This window comes from Amaranthus tricolor, chromosome 4 (genome assembly GCF_026212465.1).
Source record: "Amaranthus tricolor cultivar Red isolate AtriRed21 chromosome 4, ASM2621246v1, whole genome shotgun sequence".
Lineage (NCBI taxonomy): Eukaryota > Viridiplantae > Streptophyta > Magnoliopsida > Caryophyllales > Amaranthaceae > Amaranthus > Amaranthus tricolor.
In genome coordinates this window covers 1555708-1577500 of record NC_080050.1, presented here as the reverse complement: position 1 = coordinate 1577500, position 21793 = coordinate 1555708, and the positions used below count along the sequence as shown (strand labels likewise).

At 31.3% G+C, this 21793-nt stretch overlaps 3 protein-coding genes across 3 annotated transcripts; 1 reads left to right on the top strand and 2 right to left on the bottom strand.

Annotated features, from left to right (window-relative positions):
* Positions 1–1629: 1629 nt before the first annotated feature.
* Positions 1630–3309, bottom strand: LOC130811110 (hydroquinone glucosyltransferase-like). Its single transcript, XM_057677284.1, has one exon. The coding sequence runs from the start codon at positions 3153–3155 to the stop codon at positions 1755–1757; it is 1401 nt and encodes a 466-aa protein (XP_057533267.1). The 5' UTR covers positions 3156–3309; the 3' UTR covers positions 1630–1754.
* Positions 3310–5560: 2251 nt separating this feature from the next.
* LOC130810225 (protein FAR1-RELATED SEQUENCE 11-like) lies at positions 5561–8239 on the top strand. The gene is made up of 5 exons (XM_057676201.1): positions 5561–5773; positions 5848–6744; positions 6843–7283; positions 7412–7868; positions 7923–8239. The coding sequence occupies exons 1-5, from the start codon at positions 5561–5563 to the stop codon at positions 8237–8239; spliced, it is 2325 nt and encodes a 774-aa protein (XP_057532184.1).
* A 2779-nt stretch (positions 8240–11018) lies between these two features.
* On the bottom strand, positions 11019–16696 carry LOC130811084 (protein trichome birefringence-like 24). Its single transcript, XM_057677251.1, has 3 exons — positions 16367–16696; positions 15252–15577; positions 11019–11970 (listed from the first exon to the last, which is right to left on the bottom strand). The coding sequence occupies exons 1-3, from the start codon at positions 16566–16568 to the stop codon at positions 11197–11199; spliced, it is 1302 nt and encodes a 433-aa protein (XP_057533234.1). The 5' UTR covers positions 16569–16696; the 3' UTR covers positions 11019–11196.
* Positions 16697–21793: the final 5097 nt, after the last annotated feature.

Here is a 21793-nt window from a genome sequence, read left to right as displayed (position 1 = left end):
TGAGTGAGATGGTGGATGCATTGCTTTAACTTTTAGGCTATAGGTATATGGGTCGGGGTCGGTTCACTTTGGGAGGTAGTAAGGAATCAGGGTGTGCGAGGTAATCAATTGTATATGAGCTTCTCTTTTTTCAAAATTAATATAAAAAAATATATTAATAAAATAAACATATTTACTATAAATAAGACACAAAATAAAAGTTTTTTACATTGTCTCAAATTTTTCAAGATGGCTCTGGAAGGAAGGAGAGTTTGGCCTTGTTTAGCCGATGTTGAGTCATAAGTCAATCTGAAACAATCTCTAACTAAGGTATAATAAACATACAACCTAATATCTGATTGTTATAAAAATAAATAAGATAGTAGGTGAGAGAGTCCATTTACTCTATAAGCCCCACATAACTTGCCCATACAACTAATGTGAAACAAAGTCCCATAACCTTATAATGACCTCAAATCCATTCCATTACACCAACTTTCCCAAATTCAATTTTTAGTGAATTAATTTAATAGTGTATACATTGAGGTAATAAAATATTGTATAAGAGGCGAATGGAGAATATAGTGTATGCCTAAACTTAGAAATATATGGCTACAATAGGGATTTGTGATTTCTCTTCTCCCATTTTCTCCATAGCCTTTACGACCTGTTTGGTAATCGATACTAAATGGTGGGAATAATAAGGAATGTTAACGTAATTTTAGGGAGAATATGTCTTGATAAATTTAATGACCATATTAATTCTCATTCAACAATCTCATTTTCTTCGCAAAATTCATTCCAATACATTACCACTTGAACATGTGGTATTTGATGGTAATGAAAAATTGTGAATAAACAAACTTTTTTATGATCAAACTTTCATTATCATGGTAATAACATAGTACATATCATTCTTATTACCACTAATTAACACCGTTCACCAAATGAGTAGTTAGGGAAATGATATTAGTGGGTTTCACTTTAATGTAATGTTAGAGAATAATCAAATTTTCTAATAGTGTGGCCGATGAGAAGCAGACAAATACAAATTCTCCTACATCCTTGTCAAATTTATGATTTCCCGATAAAGAAGCAACATTTAACAAAAGCAAGTGTCTTAACCAATTCATAACTACAATTTATTAGCTATTCTAACTGGAGTTAGACGGCCTTAATACAAAAACTTTATCAATATATACTTTATATTACATTAGTTGGACTATTTAATCCATCTATAATATGCATTTTACAGTGATTCCGTCTTGTACAATAATTTGTGACAAGGTGTGCACGTTGTTTGGCATGTCTTATTACTTGAACTCATTCTAGGAGTTTTTTCTATTATAATATTTCATCTACTTTGGGAAATAAAACTGAAAAATTGTAAAAAGAATAAAATTAAACACACTTGGATTTCAAGCACTAGCAAAAAGCTATAAGATAGATAAACAATTAATGAACTTGAAAATACATTAAAAACTTATAAAAATTGATTAGAAAATAGAAAGTATTTTTGAGTTTTTGAATAACTTGAAATACAATTTAAAGAATGATAATTATTCCATCATTTTATAATTCTATGTCATGTCTTTTATTTATAGTATAAGAAAACATCCATTCATCATATACTTTCATTCTATCTAACACTTTATTTCATGAAATAAACATCATATTATTCTTTAAAAAGATTTTTTTTTTTAATAAACTGTTGAAAATGAATAACCTTACATGAAACAAAATAAGAAAATGGCGAACGAAAATTAACAGAAAATTTATTGTGAATTACTCCATTTTTTAATTACTTGGTTAAGAGTTTTGGTAGAATCACCATCTTCACTCATTGCCTTTTTAGCTAATTCACTCAAAACCTTCGTCTTATCCCTTGTCTTATTCCCTTCTTCCCCTTCCATCAAATCCTTAACAACCCTAGCAATCTCATCCCTTTCAACAACCCCTCTCTCGTTTGCCTTAGGTCGCAACGCTACTTTTAGTCCTTCGTTAAGCATCACCGCGTTCATCCTCTGCTCTGCATAAAGCGGCCAAGCAATTAAAGGCACCCCAAACACAATACTCTCTAAAGTCGAATTCCACCCACAATGACTAACAAATCCACCGGTACTCCTATGACTCAATATCTTAATTTGTGGGGCCCATGACGGAATTAAAAATCCACGATCCTTAATCTTATCCAAATACCCTTCCGGAAGAAATTGGAAGGATCCATCGTCTTTATTACCCTGACTAAACATAGATCCAAAGGGAGAATTACTCGGAGACCTAACCACCCATATAAACCTTTGTCCACTTTTTTTTAATCCCATAGCCAACTCAATAGTTTGATCATAAGACAAGGTTCCTCCACTTCCAAATGAAACAAATAAAACCGAGTTGGTTGGTTGCTCATCCAACCAACTCGAACACTCGGACCCATGATCCTCATCCAAAACAGGCTGAATCACAGGTCCAATTGGATAAATCTCAGATAGTCGGTTTTCATCATTTATCAAAGCATTAAAAGCACCCGGTTCAAGATCAAAAAAAGAATTTACGAAAATACCCTCAATCATATTATACTTCTTAATCATATACATAAACACTTTATAACACTCACTTGTACGATCTTGAGTTGGGTCAGCAAAATCCTTACCATGGAGTGGCACACACCCGGGTAAAACCCATGGATCCTTCATGTCACGATACTCGCACGTGACATTTTCATGCAACGTAGGTAAGTGAATGAAAGATAACAATGAAAAAGCATTTGACGTGTAGTACAAGTAAGGTGGTAGGTTAAGCTCTCGAGCGACGTCGAAGTAGTCGACACCGAAAAGATCGGTGACGACTGCAACGACGCTCGAGAGCGAACGGAGGGCGGATCGAAAGGAGGATAAGGAGTGGAAGTGGGTAAGAAAAATGGTTTCTTCATGGGTGATATTGAGGGGGAGAAGAGTGGGGTCCACAGGTAGGAGGAAGGTGGAGGAGATGGAGGATGGAAGGGTGGATAAGAAGGTTGTTTGAGCAAGAGTGGGTGGTGATGAGGTTGGGATAAGAAGATTGATTGAAAATTGGTGAGAATTATGGAGGAGTTTAGCAAATTCTACTAAAGGGATAAGGTGGCCCATGCCTGGACTTGGCACAATTACTACTTGGAGTTTTGGGTTTGTGGTGTCCATATTTTGGAGTAATTGGATAGAAGTGTTTTAGATGGTATGTATGTACACTTATATTTTTGGTGGTTTGAAGATATATGGTGATGTTAGTCGATCCCTTAAATTTTGTAACATTTGCCTTTTCAAACCATTAATACACAAATTTAATTGTTAATATCTCAGAAATTAATAAATTTTAAATCAACACGATTCAAACATGATCCTTTATCATTATATTTGAGCTTATAGATTACTGAAAATATGAAAGTTAATTTGCTTGATGAGTAGTGTCAAAGTCAACCATAATGCAAGTAAGAAGGAATGGAGGAGGTATTTTTTTTTCTGACTTTTGTTATCATTGCTCAGTTATAATTTTAATGTGTGTTGTAAGCTGCAGGTGTCTTCCTAGGCGTGCTATACGTGTCATTCACCCCTTTTCACACAAGAACCTATTTAATTAAGGGATAAATATGTGCACATTTTTCCTTGAACTCTACTTAAAAGAAACACTGGTATAATTTGTCTGCTGTTCTCTTTGACATTTTTGTGATTTGTAGCATTTCAAAGTCGTTGGTTCCTTCCGAGTTGTCCATATCGCTTTTTATATTAGCTATCTAAAAGTTTTGAATTTTTGACATGGTAAGTTGCTTTCTAGTACTTCTATAAAGTAGATATTTTTCATTTGTGCCTTAGATTTCACAATAATTTCACTGTGTCGCTCCTTAAATTTTAAAAAAAGAATAGTAGGAGTGGAGTATAAATTAAAAATAGGTGGATAGATGAATATGTGGATGAAATTAAATGTGTGAATTAATATGTGTGGATTATATTAGGAGAGCGAGAAAAATATGAGATAATTATCAAATATATTGCAAAATTAAAAAAACAAATCAGATTAAAAATTACTAAAAATTTGAAATACAAAAAATACATAATGCGTACTCTTATATTCTTCTTAATTTGTAACATTGAGATTTTTTGTGTGGATGTTTTTTTTTAAAAAAAAAAATATAGCAAATTGAAGCACTCAGAGAAGAACGACTTCAATGTCATCTCTTTTTATGGTTATTATGATTTCATTTCTTATGTTTTTTGTTTTAGAGGATGTGATATGGTTGCTTATCAGTACGTAAGTGGATTTATAATTAATTTATTTTGGTTATTTAGCTCAATAACATTATAAAAATATTTGGTAAATCGCCATCATGCTAATACCAAAAAGGTAGTATGGTATAATACTATAATATAGATATCATAAATTCTTGTGAGAGACCATCTCTAATTGGGCCGGTTTATTATATTTTTTAAAATATTGTAAGTAGACATTAAGAATATGATAAGTAAGTATTAAGAACAATGTAAATAGACATTAAGAATAAGATAAGTAGGTATTTTATCATGATAGATTGGACTTAAGATACGTCTCTAAAAAAGACGAAAGACGATCTCTCAAGAGACTATCTGTATGGATATTGGAGATATTTTCTTTTTCTAATAAACACCCATTACTAATTTAGAAATAACTTTAACTAATTACTATTTGTCAGTTGATCAAACCACCGTTAGACATAGCATTTAGGTTTTAAAAGTTCGAATAAAGAATCAAACCTATCGAATTTATGATCAAACAAAATCATTAATATTGTCATGCTTTCATTCACTATTCACTATATCACATTTCAATAATATTTTTTGTTGAAATATTATAATATGGATGTCCATTTATATAGGATTTTAGTATTAACTTTTCTAATTATTATTATATTTGAATAATTCAAAAATTATAAGTATTATCTTTAAATGGGTGGATGGTTTTTTAATAATAAATTAATCTTTGTTTAATCGGTTGAAAATAAACTCACCTATTATCTATATTTAAATAAAACCACCTATTACATATACTTATTTGCTAAAAATAAATCGAGTTATTGTTTATAACAATCTTCAAAGGTTCTTTGTAAATCAAAAATTAGAAATAACAATAGTTGAGTTTATTTTCAGTAATTATATCAAAAAGGTGCGTTTATTTTGAAATAAATAATAGTTGAGTGTTTTTCCTAGAAAATCGACTAAAAATTGATTTATTTTTAAAATTTTTTTTTATCAAAGGTATGATTTTTTGTTTTTTGATAGTTTAAAATATCACTTGGCAAAGCTCAGACCACCTTTACTGAAATTATTGTCATGCATTCAAAGCCCTTTAATTGTTACTGTTCAATCTGATCATTAGAAATAGGCAAATGTTATATGTAGCCCTAAGGGCTACATATAACCATTAATAGCTTATAAGATTCTTTGTTATTTCTCATATAAATCATAAATGTATTGTTTTATTTCTTCTTGGGAGATAGAAAGACAAAAATACAATTAATAACAAACTTCCCACATTAAATGGGAGATTATACTGATAACAAGTAAAACAAATTGCAATGGCGCTACTCTTCTGTACTTCTTTGGCGCCTAATTTTTCCTCTGCTGCTTCATCCTCTACATCCCTTTATAAACTATCTCTGAAACAACATAATACAATTCCTAAAATTTATCATATTCATCTTCTACATTGTCAAAGTATATTTTTATCTACAACTTGTGGAAGGGGTATCAATAGAACAAGACTTCCTGAAATTACTATCAAAGCTAAGGTATGTTTTTTTTAAAAAATAAATAAATAATTGTCTACATACACTTTATTGACCCATTCAATTCCTGTATACAGACAATGCCGATGCTAGATTTTGACTTAAATGATACTCTTGTTGTGGAGAATGACTGTGAACCTTTTATTGGTCAAACTTTTGAGAGTCAAGAAGAGGCTTATGCATACTATAACAACTATGCAAAACGCCATGGATATGTGGCTCGCAAAGATCGATCGGACACTAATAAACATGGAAAGACGATTAGACGAGACTTTTACTGCCATCGTGGGGGGAAAAAGCCTTTGAAAGTTGTTGACTTATCCAAATCTCAAAGGCATAAACAATCTTCAAAATGTGAATGCAAGGCACATATGCGTATAACGTTGAAAAAGCGTTTCGATATATTCCCGGAAGAATGGCATGTCACAAAGTTTGTTAAAGAGCATAATCATGAATTATTGTCTTCTGAAGAAATGAGATTTTTGCCGGCTAATCGTTCTATTAGTCAACAGGATGAGAAGCAAATTTTATTGTATAAAGAAGCTGGACTTTCAGTTAGACAAATAATTCGAGTCATGGAGCTTGAAAAGGAAATCAAACATGGGGAGTTGTCATTCATTGAAAGAGATGTTCGTAATTTGTTTGCTAAAGTTAAGAAAGTGGTTGGTGATGATGATGTTAAGAGCCTATTAGAGTATATGAAATTGGCAAAGCAGGAAAATAATTTGTTTCAATATGCATACACCATGGATAATGAAAGGAGACTTGAACATCTATTTTGGTGTCAATCTCAAAGTTTTGCATTGTACCAAAGATATGGTGATGTAGTTGTCTTCGATACGACTTACAAAGTGAATTCATATGACATGCCTTGTGGAATTTTTGTTGGCGTCGATAACCATGGAAAGACTATTTTATTTGGTTGTGCTCTCCTTCGTAATGAAAAAACATCTACGTTTAGGTGGTTGATGAAGGTAAGATTAATTTATAAACATTTTCTTTCTTTATTTCTACATTATTATTCATCAATTATTTAATTCTGTCCTAAACCATTATCACTTGAATAATGCAGACTTTTGTCACTATAATGAAAAATACTCCAAAGACCATCATAACTGATCAGGATCCTTGGATGTCAGAAGCAATTGCAACAGAATTGCCAAGTACGAAACATAGCTACTGTATTTGGCATATAACTTCAAAATTCAGTTGCTGGTTTTCAGCACTTCTCCGCACAGCCTATCCAGATTGGTGTGTGGCATTTTATGAGGCATATAAGACAACTATACCCGAAGAGTTTGAACATAAGTGGAATACAATGATCCATAAGTATAATCTAGAAGAGAATAAACACATTCAAGGTTTGCAAAATGTTAAAGGATTTTGGGCACCCGCGTATCTTCGTGATCATTTTTTTGGTGGGATGATAACTACAGGAAGATCAGAGATGATAAATGCTTTCATCAAGAAGTTTGTTTCTTCTAATTTTAGTCTGAAAGATTTTGTGAAACAGGTATGTCTTCAATATAACTTCATTTTAGTTATTCTCGGTATTACTCTTCTGCTTTCTTCTTTAAATTCTTATATTATCTAGATGACTCCATGAAATGCTTTTTAATAAACTTGTTTAAATATTATTAGGTTGACATCGCTATTCAAGAAATCGATCAAAGACGAGTACATAATAACATGACTGCCACTCTCAGACCAATTTCTGTTAAATCAAAGTCTCCATTGGAAGAACAAGCTTTTAAAGTTTTTACACCATATGCTTTTACAAAGTTTCAAGAAGAATTTTTCAGAGCAGGTCAGTATTCAATAATACCTGCTGAAGGTAAAATGTTTACTGTGACATATTTTGAAGGGGTGACTCCGAGAAATCATAGGGTCTTTTGGGATGGAGTATCGGCATCATGTAGTTGTAAAAATTTTGAGTTTTGGGGTATACTTTGTCGTCATATACTTCGAGTTTTCTCACATACAGATTGCTTTAAGATCCCATCATTGTATTTACCCCTACGTTGGCATCATAAGACGTTGTCGAGTTTAATTGTTGGAGAAGATGTTTTGCATTCTACTAGTGATGTTCAAACTACACGTGAGGTTGAAGAGGGACATACTTGTGCTACTATTTGTGTTGCTAATGGAGCAGATAACATTATGATGGAAAATGAAGTTGACAACATGGATCATGCATTAACCGATGAAAATACAGTGCATTTACCTCCTAAATCCAAGAGTAAAGGACGTCCAAAGAAGCGACGTGAGAAGGGTGGAAAAGAATTGGGGAAGAGAACTAAATGTTGTTCTATATGCAAACAGGCAGGTCATACTAAGCCTACTTGTCCTTATAAGGAAAATATTTCAAGCTTGAATGGAAAAAAAGATAGTGTTTCATCTTCACAAAAGAGACTTAAAAAAACACATGATGCGTTAGAAATAAATCCTATATTTACTTTGAAGTATTAGGTAATATTGTTATCTCCACTTATTTTACTCTGAGGTATTTGGTAATAGCTTGCTAGTCATATATTATATGTAGCTAATGTTTGTTTGGTATTGATTTTTTTTTTTTTTTTTTTTTGCAATATAAGAGCAATTTATTATTAATGAGCAATTTACAAGGCTAATTTAATGAGTAATTTGTTGATCTAATTATTATTAATAAAGTAGCCAAAGATTCCATTGAAATTGTTGTTATAGGAATTTATTATAGGAATTTGCTAATTTTTATACATAGCCCTAATGTATAACAAAGTCCTTAGAAATAATATAGCCCGGCCCACTAGAAGTGATATCATGGCCATCTATTGAGTCTGATTGTAACTAGGGATGGTCATGGGCGGGTCTAGCCAAACTGATAGATTTAGACCCGGATTTGGACCTTAAGGGTCTAAAATTTTCAGACCTAGACCCAGACCCTCCAGATCTGACGGGTCTAGGGTCCTTGATGGGTCCTTAATGGGTCTTAAACAAAGTCCCTTTGATTGTCAAAATTGAACCTTTTGCGAGTTTTTTTGTATTTTCGTAAGTAACTTATTATCGTATTACAAACACTTGTTCAAGTCTATGAAATTCAAATACAAAATAATTACTAAAAGTAAAAAAATATTTAATTGTACAGGGTCCGAGTCCAGGTCTGAGGAGCGGGTCTAGGCTCTGGGTCTCAGGTCGGGTTTGGGTACGGGTCCGGGTTTGCACCTTAGGATCCGGACCCGGATCCGTCAAATATTTTCTGGATCCAGATCCGACCCGAATCCGATGGGTCTCAAAAAATAAGACCCAGACCCTTAAATAAGGAGCGGGTCCAAAAGGTTCCTGGACCCATGACCATCCCTAATTGTAACTGTCGATTTAGCTGACAATAACTAATTACAACAACTTAAACACGACGTTTTCATATCGAGACCGTTAATATGAGCAGGTCTAAAAGCTAAAAATTAAAAAATAAATATGGTCGGTCACCTAGAAATTAAAGAAAAAAAATTCTATTTTGACATTAAATGTATTAATTTTGACCTTAAAGATATCAATTCTAACTTAAAGTAAACCTTAAACAAATCAATTAAAATAAAAATAAAAATTTTGACCTATAAGTGATCAATTTTGAAGTTAAATTGATCAATTTCTACCTAAATATGATGTTTTTACAATTTCTGAACAAAAGTAATAAAATGATATTGTTCAATCATTTTATGGATAATTTTCAAACAACAAATAAATGGTTAATAACACTATCAAAAACATTGCACAATACAAGTAGTCTTATTCAATACAACATGATGGTTCTAATGGAACATCAGAGTACTTGTACTCTTTAATCATCGATCAATATTAGTGATACCACTTTTCCCTCAGTTCATAATGAATTTGGAAATAAAGTTGTAGGTGTAGACCTGTATTGTTTTCTTACCCTTGATGTGAAGGCGAAAAAAGTGTCAATCTCAAGTTATGTTTGCCAAATGATTCGATAAATACTTTTGGAAATGATCGAGAATTCATGGCTGCTTTGTTATAAAAATTTCAATTTTGATTAAAAAAATGATCAATTTATACCTTAAAGTGATCAATTAAAACATTAATTTTGACCTCAAAGGTATCAATTGCGACCTTAAATAAATCAAATACCAAGCGCATATTGAGAAAAACTATATTTGGGTCGATTGGACTATCCGTCTCATAATGAGACTGTCGCTCCTAAGAGCGGCTAATAACTAATTAAATTAAGTTGTGTTTAGAAACAAGTATTTCATTTCAAATTATAATTTAAATTATAAAATCATAAATGAAGAATTTGAGAATGACAAGGTAGGAGAAGTCATACTCAAATTTAACTCTTTTTGAAACAGGTGCAATTGATAAAAATTTAAATTGGGTGTTTTATTTGAATTTTTTTAATATGCCAAAACACCAATTTTATGCGAATTTTAGATTTTCAAATGAAATTACCATTCCAAACTGTATAAATATTAAAGATTATAGTGGGGGCATGATCTAAAATATATTATAAAGTAAAAAGAACAAACCAATACAAAAATATTAACAAACTCTTTGAAATAGAGAGTGTATATGAAACTTAGCTCAATAATCTATTTGTTGATGATTGGGGGACTCAAACTAGAGTCTTGGTCATGGGATGAAGATGAATCAAGAGTAGGTGTCGACTGCAACATTTGCATTTGACTTTTATCAAAAAGTTAAGAAGGGAAATTCGCGGGTCGCAAGCTTAGTCACGGATTGACAAGTCGCGCGCAGGGAGTTTTTTCGCGGGTCATGAGTCGTAGGGTTGGTCACGTGTCGCGAGGTTGTGATTGGGTAAGCAATTCGCAAGTCCGCTATACCTGTGATTATTGCAAAAAGTTATTTTTTGCACGTATTTTTTTTGGCCAGTTACTTGGCCCTAATCTCTTCTTTTAGGAGGCTTACTATACAAGTACCTCTCTAATTAGGTTTAGGGAAACCACAAACACAATAAAGAAAAGTGAGCTATTTTAGAGAGAATTTGTGATTCATGTTTATAATCAATTTGATAGTGAGTCAAGTTAATTTTAGGTGTATTTTTCTTATTATTTGCATTGAATTTTTTATTATTTCTATATTGTTTTTAGTTATTGCTTCCACCGTGGCAAAACACTATTTTAGCCCAATGAGCACAAGAACATGGCCAAAATAACTTCAACAATTCGGTGCAATCGTTTAGCCCAACGGACTGAGTATGGATCCATCATGAACATTAGGACCAAAAGGATAATGCAAATATAACTAGATTTACTTATCAAAGAATTGTTATTTATAACTAAATTTATAAACATAAGTAAATCAAAATCAAAAAGCCATAAAATAGTTCGATCTTGTAATCCTTCCTTTTCGGACCCTAATCTTTCGGGATTAAAACTCCAACATTGTAGTTACTATAATTCTTCCTTTTAATCGTTCATCAAAATATCCATGATTATATCGTTCCACAAATCAATTGGCCCTGGCAAACACCAATGCAAACAATCATATTGTACCTTAGCGTTTTTATCTTTCGCAAAAGGATGTGCCTGCCTATATGGACCGGGATGCCCATCAGGTCTCAATAACGACAGTCGAGTAGTGTCGAGCAGCTTCACCGAGCCCCCTTGCCCCAACCCGACTCCAACTATCTTATTATACTCCTCTAACTCAACTTCATACAAAATTTTATCTATATCCGTCATATTCACCTGACCTTCTTTGAATGGAACTCTTCTATCACAAGTCCCACCACTAAACCATTCTCCATTCTCGAAGTGATCGGGGGTTATCGTTCTCAAGAACACTCGAGTTTTATGGCTCGAACTCAATACGAAGTTAAGTACAAGCCCGAGAGCTTTATGATAGGCATGATCAAACCCAATTTCGGTCAAGTTCTGTTCATGACAGTGATGACACCCTAGGATTGTGTCGTTTTCGTAGTAGATTGCAGACTTTAGGAACCATTTTCCACCCGCGATTATTGCATAATCGAAATCGTTGTATCGACTAGTCCATATTTCGTCTAACTTGTCGAGATAGAGTTGGGTTTCAGCTGTTGAAACCCCATCGTTGTCTTCGAAAATCTCGGCTTTTATAAGGAATGGTGACCAAATCACTGCAAGGGTGAAATTGTAGGAGGGGAAAAACCATGTCTTTGATTTGTATTCTTCATCATGATAAATCTCCTTTGCTGGCTCCACCTGCACATCAAAGCCTTGAATCAGTCCATTTTATCTTACTTTGATTGAGGCTATGTTACTCGGACATGGGTATTTGGGTTAGACTCGGACTTTTTGTCATACCAATGTCAAAGTGTCAAGAATCTGACACGGGTATTTGGTCAAGTGACATAGGTTGGGGAATCATGGAGTCATCCTAGCTTAATACACATTATAATCAGCAATATAGTAAGAAACTTGCACCATCTTGTTGGTGAGAAATAGAGGTGTTCACTCGAATTATTAGGTTAATTTTGGATCAAATGCTAAGTTAGTTTAAACTTGAGTTTTGTGTTTATATTGATGTTTACATAATTGTAAATTCATTTTAAAGTCGAATCAAAATCAAATTTTATTACTGAATATCAAATCATTGAGTCTGTTTTGAACCAAGGAAATCACCAAGGTAAATTGGTAAGATCTGTTTTTGAAATGACAATCTATTTAAACTAAAATATGACCACCCAACAAACACAGAAGCTAGTAACCACAATTAAGCCTACACTTGCTTTTTAATAAGACCCACCAAGAAAGTAACGGATATGAATGTCAGCTGTTTAAGGGTAAGTAGGACCATGACTTCCAGAACAAGATAAGAGAAAGGTAGAGTATTCATAGCACTAAGAATTGTAATGGGTGCAATACAGCAAGATCTATTCGACCCCTCTAGACCTAACCCTAATTTTAGGTCTGTTCCAATTTTAGACACCTCTGTGTCCAGGGTCTTCACACTCGGACTCACCTCAGACAGGTTCTTCATATTCGGACCCATCCCAGACACAGTCTAGATCCAACATTAAAGAATTAGAAAGATGTTGACTAACATATAAGATTGATGGACTACTTCTCTTATTACCAATTGATTTAAGGATGAAACCTCATTGAACTTGTATATTGTCAACTCTCTTCTTGTACAGGTCTTGTTGTGTACAAGCCCAATGAAAAGCTTATCATGGTATTCGAGTCAATGATTTTTGATCAACGGAAACATAAAAATCCTAGTCTTCCATTAAATAAAAAAGAGCGGATTCAAAAAGAATTACGTTTCTGCACAGTAGAAGAAGGGCTTTGAAGGGGAATTTTGAAAAGTAACTCATATGTGATTCCACAACTAGAACCAAAGTTACAAATTGGATGGGTCTAAATTCAAATTAAAGGGCTCCCTACAAAATAAACATGATCGGACTCAACTCAAACTCAAACTCAGACCCATGAGCATAATTTGATAGCACTACAAATTTCTAAGCTCCCCTAACAACCATAGTAATCATAAAAAGACATAATTCATGAATTTTTAAACACTAAACTCAGCAGCAGACAGACACAAACATCACAGTAGGCATGTCACCACATCAACTCTGATTATAGCTTGTTTATGCACATTATCATAGCAACCCTTTGTGCAGCTTGTTGTATTTGTATGTTCCCTTTGGAGCAGCGTAGCTTGCACCAATAGAACTAATATGATCATTACTATGATCAACAAAAACCCTTGGAGGTTTTAAATTTGCATATATCATATATTAATTGAATAGTCAATTCCTTATAGTCGAGCTTGTCGATCCGACATTATACCTCAAGAGGTAAAAAGAATTGTAATTTCCATTCTAACTGAAAATTTAGGATTTCATTAATAGTCATAATAGCTAAATTATATTAGAGATCTATCTTTTTTTTAAGAAAAATTACCTAAAATAATCCAATTTTTTTATAATTTTCATACAATAATCTCACCAATTGATTAACCATGAATAATCTCAACTTTATGGGGTATTTGCCTAGGATAAACTTGGGTAATCGGATGACTTGCTATAGTAGGTAATTTACCAAAAAGTAAACTGAAAATCAGCATAAAGTTAGAGAAAAATTTTGAAAATTTTACATAAAATTTCTAATAATATTTTTAACATTTTTTGAACTTTTTTTTCGACATTATATTTTAATTTATCTTTTTTTAAAAATTTAAACTTGCTATAGTAGGTCTCCGATTACCTGAGTTTACTCTAGGCACCCTATAAAGTTGGAATTATTCATGGTTAATCGACATGTGAAATTATTGTAGGAAAATCATAAAAAAATTGAATAATTGTAGGTAATTTTTTTTTTAAACAGTTTTCTTGATAAGCTATTTGGGTTGTTGTACATAGCTTTGACCTAGATTTGTCTAAATTACAATCTTTGTTGTTCTATATGGCAATAAGCATAAAGGGCCCCCTCCACCCTCAAAAAAATTAGTTCCAAAAAAAATCACACATTCACACCTTAATGGGAAGTGCAATGTATCCAAGACTAGTAAGCATGGTAGCTGTATACTCTTTTTGTCTCCTTAAAATTGCTACTAATAGTGACATGTTATTTAAGAAATATACACTCTCTGCTCTACTAACCCACGCTCCTTACTCTCTGCTCTACTAACCCACACTTCTTACTCTCCACTCTACTAACTTACGCTCCTTACTCTCCACTCTACTAACCTACACTCCTAAATCTCCATACTAACTCATGCTCCTTACTTTTTACTCTACTAACTCACATTCCTCACTCTCCACTCTAGTAACCCACACTCTTTACTTTCCGCTCTACTAACCCACGCTCCTTACCCTCCACTCTACTAACTTACACTCCTTACTCTCCGCTCTACTAACCTACACTCTTAAATCTCCATACTAACTCATGCTCCTTACTTTTTACTCTACTAACTCACATTCCTCACTCTCCACTCTAGTAACCCACACTCTTTACTTTCCGTTCTACTAACCCACGCTCCTTACCCTCCACTCTACTAACTCACGCTCCTTACTCTCCTCTCTACTAATCCACACTCCTTACTCTCCACTCTAATAACCCACGATCCTCACTCTCCGCTCTACTAACCCACATTCTTTACTCTCCGCTCTACAAACCCACACTCCTTACCTCCACTCTACTAACCCACACTTCTTACTCTCCGCTCTACTAACGCACACTTCTTATTCACCGCTCTACTAACCAATACTCCTTACTCTCCTCTCTACTAACCCACACTCCTTACTCTTCGCTTTACAAACTCAAGCTCTTAACACACTAATCCACTAGCCTACCAGCATATTGAGGTTGATTCACGTTATTTTAATATGGATCAAGTTCAAAAAAAATTCATCCAACTAAACACAATCAAATCACACCAGATTAAACAAAGCAAACAAAACCAAACCGAACCAGAATTAAACTTTAGAGAACCAAAGTAATAACATGCCATTGGAGAAAAGGTAAAGAACAAATACCTGATAAAGAATACAAAGCAAGGATTGAACATGATTGCGAGAAATAGAATCACCAATGAATGCCCATGATTTATTTCTCATCAAATAAAGAAATCTTTCTGGATTGAATTTAGGTAATTTGCAATCAAAAGGACTCCATTTCCAATACAAATAATCAGAATCAGGTCTACCATTACTCATACAATTCTGATGATGCTCAATGAATGGACAACTATTGTTATTGTAAACTGGCCCTGATTTATCTTTAATCCATTCACCTTTAAATAAATCACATTTGGGTTTTTCTTCTTTTTCTATTAATTTACTTGTATTCAATGACAAAGACCCTGCAATATAAATAATAAATAAATCAAGCACAAAAATTAATTTCTTTACTAAAGCAATTTGCTTCAATTAATTGATTTTTCTTTATTTTCTAAAAAAAATAATCGAGCGATTAACTGAAACCGAGCATATCTGTTTGAAAATAATCACATATATAATTCCACGTCGTCTTAGCTTAATGGCCTAGTTTGTTTTAGGATGAATACTCAAGAGGTTTGGGAAGGCCTTGATTTTTACAAGCCAATCAACAAATTTCTAAGACTAATCGAAATTGTCAAGGAATCAATTCAACTAATGGCTTAAGCTGATAGTTGAGAGTTGAGATTCGATATGTTATATACTCTAACACGCCCCATCATACGAGTGTCCTTTGGGCTAGAAGTGTAGAAATGCCCTCCTCGTACTTAGCACTAATATTACATTTTGAATGAGCGGTGGTTGAGATTCAAACCCATAACCTCTTGACACGCTGGCTTTTGATACTATGTCAAAAAACCAACTCAATAAAAAATTTAAAGTAATGATTATGATATGTTATATACTCTCACAGAAATAACCCATGGATAGAATTCAAATCAAATTGTCTAGATATTTAATCTTTTGCTTAGACAAGCAATCTTGAAAGGATGAAAGGCAAAATTTTAAAATTTAACATAGAAATGAACCACTATTAAATCTAAACTTAATTTACTTAAAAAAATTTAAAAAATATAGAAATTTATGAGGAAAAGCTTATAAAATAATTAACAAATTACAAGGAGAATGAAAAAAATAAAGAAAAAAGATTGCACCTTTATCAGAATTAAAGACATGATCTTCATGGGAAGAATTGTTGTTCAAAACTGGAACTGAATAATTAATGGAATATAAATAAGAAGAAAAGAAGTGAATTGTGAAGGCCAAAAACAGAGAAAAAACTACAAGTTTTAACAAGAAACTATTTTGTTTGAAAATATACAAGGCTTTTAGGGGGTTTGAATCTCCCTCAATCATTTCCTGATCTGTTTGTTTCCTCAATTTTTGGAAATTATTTTTTTGGTTTTTTTTTTGAGTTTGATGGATTGTTACTACAACTTAATCCAAACAAAGCTTTCGCAGGAAGAAGTATATGAGATGTAGACCTTACCTTATTACTAAATTAAAAAAATTACAATAATAAAGGACATTCTCAATATCCCGCACAAGGTAGAATGGGATTTTTATTTTTCTGAACGATGCGAATAAACCATACCTATTTTTCCTCAAGAAGAGAGTAAAAATGGTGCGCGCAATCAAAAAATCCCCCAACTGATACTTGCGCTTCTCATGATAAAATTATCTTTATGGATCCATTTCATGATAAGATGAAAACGACCTGAAAATTTTTTTGTATTCTCTCAAGTTTGCTATTAAATAAAGTTACTTGAATTGTCTCTAAGAGTTTTTAACACTAATAACGGGCACATATATTAAAAAAATGTAAGGATCACTAAATTGTATGGGTAAGATTAAATGTGAGAAAAAATGAGAGAAAATATTTAGATAAGAATTAAATAAGTAACGAAAACATCATCTCAAATAAAATTTTGTTAGATTAAATAGACAAACTAAAATAAATAAAATATATACTTTTTCTTAGCGATAGAGAAAATATCGTTTTTAATAACAAATTTTAAAACAGGTTATAAAAGAAAAAATAAAAATAAAGTAGCTTAAAGATGCGTATGTTTTTTACTAGTAAAATGAAAAAGATTGTGGATTTGTATACTTCACTATTCTAAAAAGATTGATTTGTGAATAACAGTCTTAAAGTTTAGTACTTTTGTGAATTACGGCCTCAATGCTTATTTTTTGCGAATTACAATCACCAAAGTATCAAAATTTACAGATTCAGGCTAAAACCCCGAATTCCGACTAATTAGGTGGTCGGAATTTCAGGTTAAATGGTCAAAAATCTGTGTTTTTAGCCTTAACTTGTAAACTTTAATACTTTAATGGATGTAATTCAAAAAAAATAAACATTAAAATTGTATTTCGTAAAAATATTTAACTTTAAAGGTGTAATCCACAAATTATTCTAATAATAATTGTTGGCATTGAATTGAGTGAAGGTTTGTTGGATGTTTGTAGATTTGTCTGTTTGGTTTGCAGTAATACTCCCTGGCCCACCAAAATTGAGCCATTGATAATGGATATAGAAAATTAAGAACAATTGGCAAATTATATTTTATGAAAAATTAGAGAAATATATAAATGAAATAAAAAATAATTTAAATCTATAAGTGAAAATGTAAAAAATATAAATTATAATAAAAATAAAAATTAAATAAATTTGATTCAATGAACTTAATAAAGTTGACTAGTTGAGCAAATTTCATGAAACATACCCAATAGTATGTGTAATTAATTTTTTGATAACAACAAGTCAACAAACATGCAATTGAAATATAATATGTTATTTATTTAAAAATTTATTTGATTAGAAAATTTGTTTTCTAGAACATGCATGATGATTTTTTATTTAATATTAATTTCTTTTTGTTTTACTTTTAGTATACTTCACCTTAATTTTAGTTTTTCTTTTTCATTGAAATCACAATACTTTTTTTAAAACCTCTCGCATATATTTATATGGTGTTGTAATTTTAATAGGATAAAAGAGTAATTGCAATGCAAAATAATATCATCATTATCCTACCCGGTATATCCCACTCATAGAAAAATTATGGATAGGGTCTGGGAAGGGAAGGACGACGGCAACTCATACCCATAAAAGAGAGCATAGCCAAAAGAGTCTCCTGGCTCGAGAAAATAAAGAGACGTAACTATAAAAGAAAGATAAATTAAAAGCTTATAAATAAAATAAATAAGTATATTAATTTAAATTTTAGATATAATATTTTGGTTTGTGTTATTTTAAATTCTTAAGTATGTTAAAGATATAATCAAAAGAAATATAGTAAAAGAAAGAAAAATCTAAAAATATACATGAAAAGTGTCAAAGCACTTGATTGTAGAAAATTAAAGATTAGTAGTCCCCTAAGTAACCTAAGGCTAAAAATCTAAAAATTAAAATCAAATAGACTTATTTCACACAACAAAATAAGAGTATGCTCAAAAGCCAGGATGTCAGTGTACACCAAAAATAAGAGATTTGTGAGACATAAATTCACATACAAAATTAAAAATATAAGAGAAGAGTATAAAGATGCGAAACAGGTGTCTCACCAAAAATATTCTTGTACAATTTATGATGTAAATTAAATATTTGTATTCAGTAAATGTAATATATGTAATACATTGATGATTAAATTTAATTTTATATACAAAGTATATTTGATTCAAATCATGTTCTACTCGGTTTTGAATGATCTTGTTAATTTGAAACAACATTAGTTATATTGGTTATGTTAGCATTTAGTTGTCTGAGTGAGTAAATTCTTAGCGTTAAAAGTTGTTACAGTATATGTTCAGACCAATCAAGTGAAAATGAGTTGATGTTAGTTTTTAGTTGTTTAAATGCTTGTTTAAAGTATTTTTTTCCCTATTATTACACTTGTTATAGTCAATAATAGTGATATTTCTTCACTGAATATGTCACTATTAATTATAAATATTAAAAAAAAGGTAATTTTAGTTTATTGTTTAATATAACTTAAATTTGAACTTTAATATATATTTCAACTAATATAAAAGTATAATCTAATTCTCTATATTAAAATTATATTTTTACTTTTTCTTTCATCATTTTCATTAAGATTACTTTTAAGGTTTTATACAATGAGAAAATGACTTAAAGATATACTTATTTCTACACAATGCATTTAGAAGAGCAATTTTCGTTCCTTTAAATATTTTAAATTGTTGTTAAAACTTTAAAAACTTTAATACAATCATTTTATAACAAATTTAGAGAAAAGAGCAAAATAGTTGATTTTATGACAATAGTTAGAACCATTAAATTTCATGTGATCCGAAATTAACCTGAATCTAATTGAAAATTAATGGGTTATAATCTAAAAGTTTTGGCCCATATCATAAAAATAACACGACTTAAAAATATTGGAAAAAATTAATTGAAATCCAAATCCGACTATTTTGACCCGTTTTAAGTTTTATGTCATCATTTTTTTTGACAGATTTATGTCTCATTTTCAGTTTCACATCATCATTTTTATTCAAGACTCACTATGTTTTTAGTCAATTTTTATAATTTAAGTCAATATTTATTTATTATAACCTTAAAATATGTGTATCGGTTTTCTTTTGTAAGAACATATTTTCTTTAAAATAAAATAATTTTAATAAAAAAATTCGATACAATATTTTTAAAAAAAATCTTGACCTGTTCAATTGATCCAAATTGTACTCAAATTGACAAAATTTAATTTAAAATTGATCCGATTCAAAATAAAAAAAAACCAAAAGTGATTTGGTCCGCAACCTTCACGAATCAAGACCGACCGTAGTTATGAGTTATGTGCAACTAACCAACTGTATCAGAATTAAACAAGGAAGCTTTCGGACAGCTGGTGCCCACAACTATTGCACCCACCTTCTTCCACCACCCTTATTATTTAGCATTGGATGAAAATTACTCATTTGTTGTACTTTTAGTTTAACTATTTGAATAAAAGAAATAAAGTGTTATTTAAGAAAAAAAATAAATAATGGTGATAAATGAAGGGAGAGATAAATTATGTAGGTAAAATTAAAAGAGCAATTTTAGGTTAATAACTGTTATTTGTTAATTTGCCAAATCACACCCATATGAAAGGATTTAATAGGATAATACTTTTTAAATTGTAATTTATCTTTTTGTGTTTTACTTATTTTATTAATATATTTTTTTGTCTTTTATGGTGATTTACAAATCACAGTTATTGATTAGGATTTTCTAAAATTAAAAGAGAGTTAAAAATGTACTTCTATAGATGAGATGAAAATAAAGTGGTGGGCCATGTCTAAATATAGAAATGATGCTAAATGAGTGGAACGGACCAAAATAGCAATTGATGCAAAATGAGTGGGACGGAAGGAGAAATCCTTCATGTTATAGTAGTGAGTTATTTAGAAATAACAGAGAAAATAGAGAGTAAAATTTATGATTTCATATCCATATTCAAAAATAGAAAGGGCGTAAATTTATTAGAACAAACTAAAATGAAAAATAAAGTATATATTGTGAAACAAAAGAGTAATATCTTAATTAATTCCTATGACTTCAAAATTATGGATTTTCTTTATTTATCCCTAACTTCCTGCTCAATCCAATTCTTTTTGGTTTGTCTCATCTATACTTGTACGCTATTTAATTCACTAATTTGATTTTTAATAACTCTAAATAAAAAATGAGGCATATTTTGTACATTTTTTGTAAGCCTGGAGTCTATAAAGCTTTATGGCTGGCCCTATGCCTAGGCGTGCCTAAGGCGCACTTTTTAAAACAAACAATCTGCCCAAAACAACTCTTTTAGTCAATTTGCTTCAAATGAAGAAATTCAATCTACAACACTTCGGCAAACAAATTTAGTCTAGTCAGTTTGGGTTTGGTTTGATCTTTAAAAATACTGTTCAATGCACTTCGGTGAAAATATAAATAAGGTTCTGATTTGGTCTCGAAAAATGAAAACTGAATTTAATATGGTCTAATTTGGCTTTGACAATAGTCTCAACCGTTTGCCGAACATTCACCCCCCTAATAAAGTAGGCTACATCCTCCCCAACTTAGGTGTTTTATAGATGTCACGAATAAGGTTCCTTGAAGCTAGCTTCAATGGAGATTTATGTTTAGGACATGGTAAATATTAACATATTATCAAATAAAATATTGAGGAAGTGTCATATGTGATCGTCCTATATTTAGGACATGGTAAGTGGGTCAGTTTACTATTTGATCAGTTTTAAGGCTTATGTGAATGTGATTATTTTTAAAGCCTATATGATTATTTTTAATGCATATGCGATTACTTTTAAGACCTATGTGATCACTTTGATGTCCTATGTAATCATTTTTTAATTTATTGTGTGATCAATTTAAAACTTTATGTGGTTACTTTTAAAGCATTTATGTAATTACATTGAAGGCTTATGTGATCACTTTGACTATTATAAGTAATTACTTTTAAAGCCTATGTGATCATTTTTAAAATCTTATGTGAATACTTTTAAGGTCTAGGTGATCACTTTTAGGGCATAAATGATCATTTTTTATTTTCAAGTCCTCCATCATCACCACC

What these genes read in the sequence shown, in the direction of transcription:
- LOC130811110 (XM_057677284.1), bottom strand. Translation starts at nt 3,155, where the DNA reads ATGGACACCACAAACCCAAAACTCCAAGTAGTAATTGTGCCAAGTCCA.
- LOC130811084 (XM_057677251.1), bottom strand. Translation starts at nt 16,568, where the DNA reads ATGATTGAGGGAGATTCAAACCCCCTAAAAGCCTTGTATATTTTCAAA. An exon ending in TGTCTTTAATTCTGATAAAG is followed by an intron (nt 15,578 to 16,366) that starts GTGCAATCTTTT and finishes TTTATATTGCAG; the next exon opens with GGTCTTTGTCATTGAATACA. An exon ending in TGCTTTGTATTCTTTATCAG is followed by an intron (nt 11,971 to 15,251) that starts GTATTTGTTCTT and finishes TTTGATGTGCAG; the next exon opens with GTGGAGCCAGCAAAGGAGAT.
- LOC130810225 (XM_057676201.1), top strand. Translation starts at nt 5,561, where the DNA reads ATGGCGCTACTCTTCTGTACTTCTTTGGCGCCTAATTTTTCCTCTGCT. An exon ending in CGTTTAGGTGGTTGATGAAG is followed by an intron (nt 6,745 to 6,842) that starts GTAAGATTAATT and finishes TGAATAATGCAG; the next exon opens with ACTTTTGTCACTATAATGAA. An exon ending in TGAAAGATTTTGTGAAACAG is followed by an intron (nt 7,284 to 7,411) that starts GTATGTCTTCAA and finishes AAATATTATTAG; the next exon opens with GTTGACATCGCTATTCAAGA.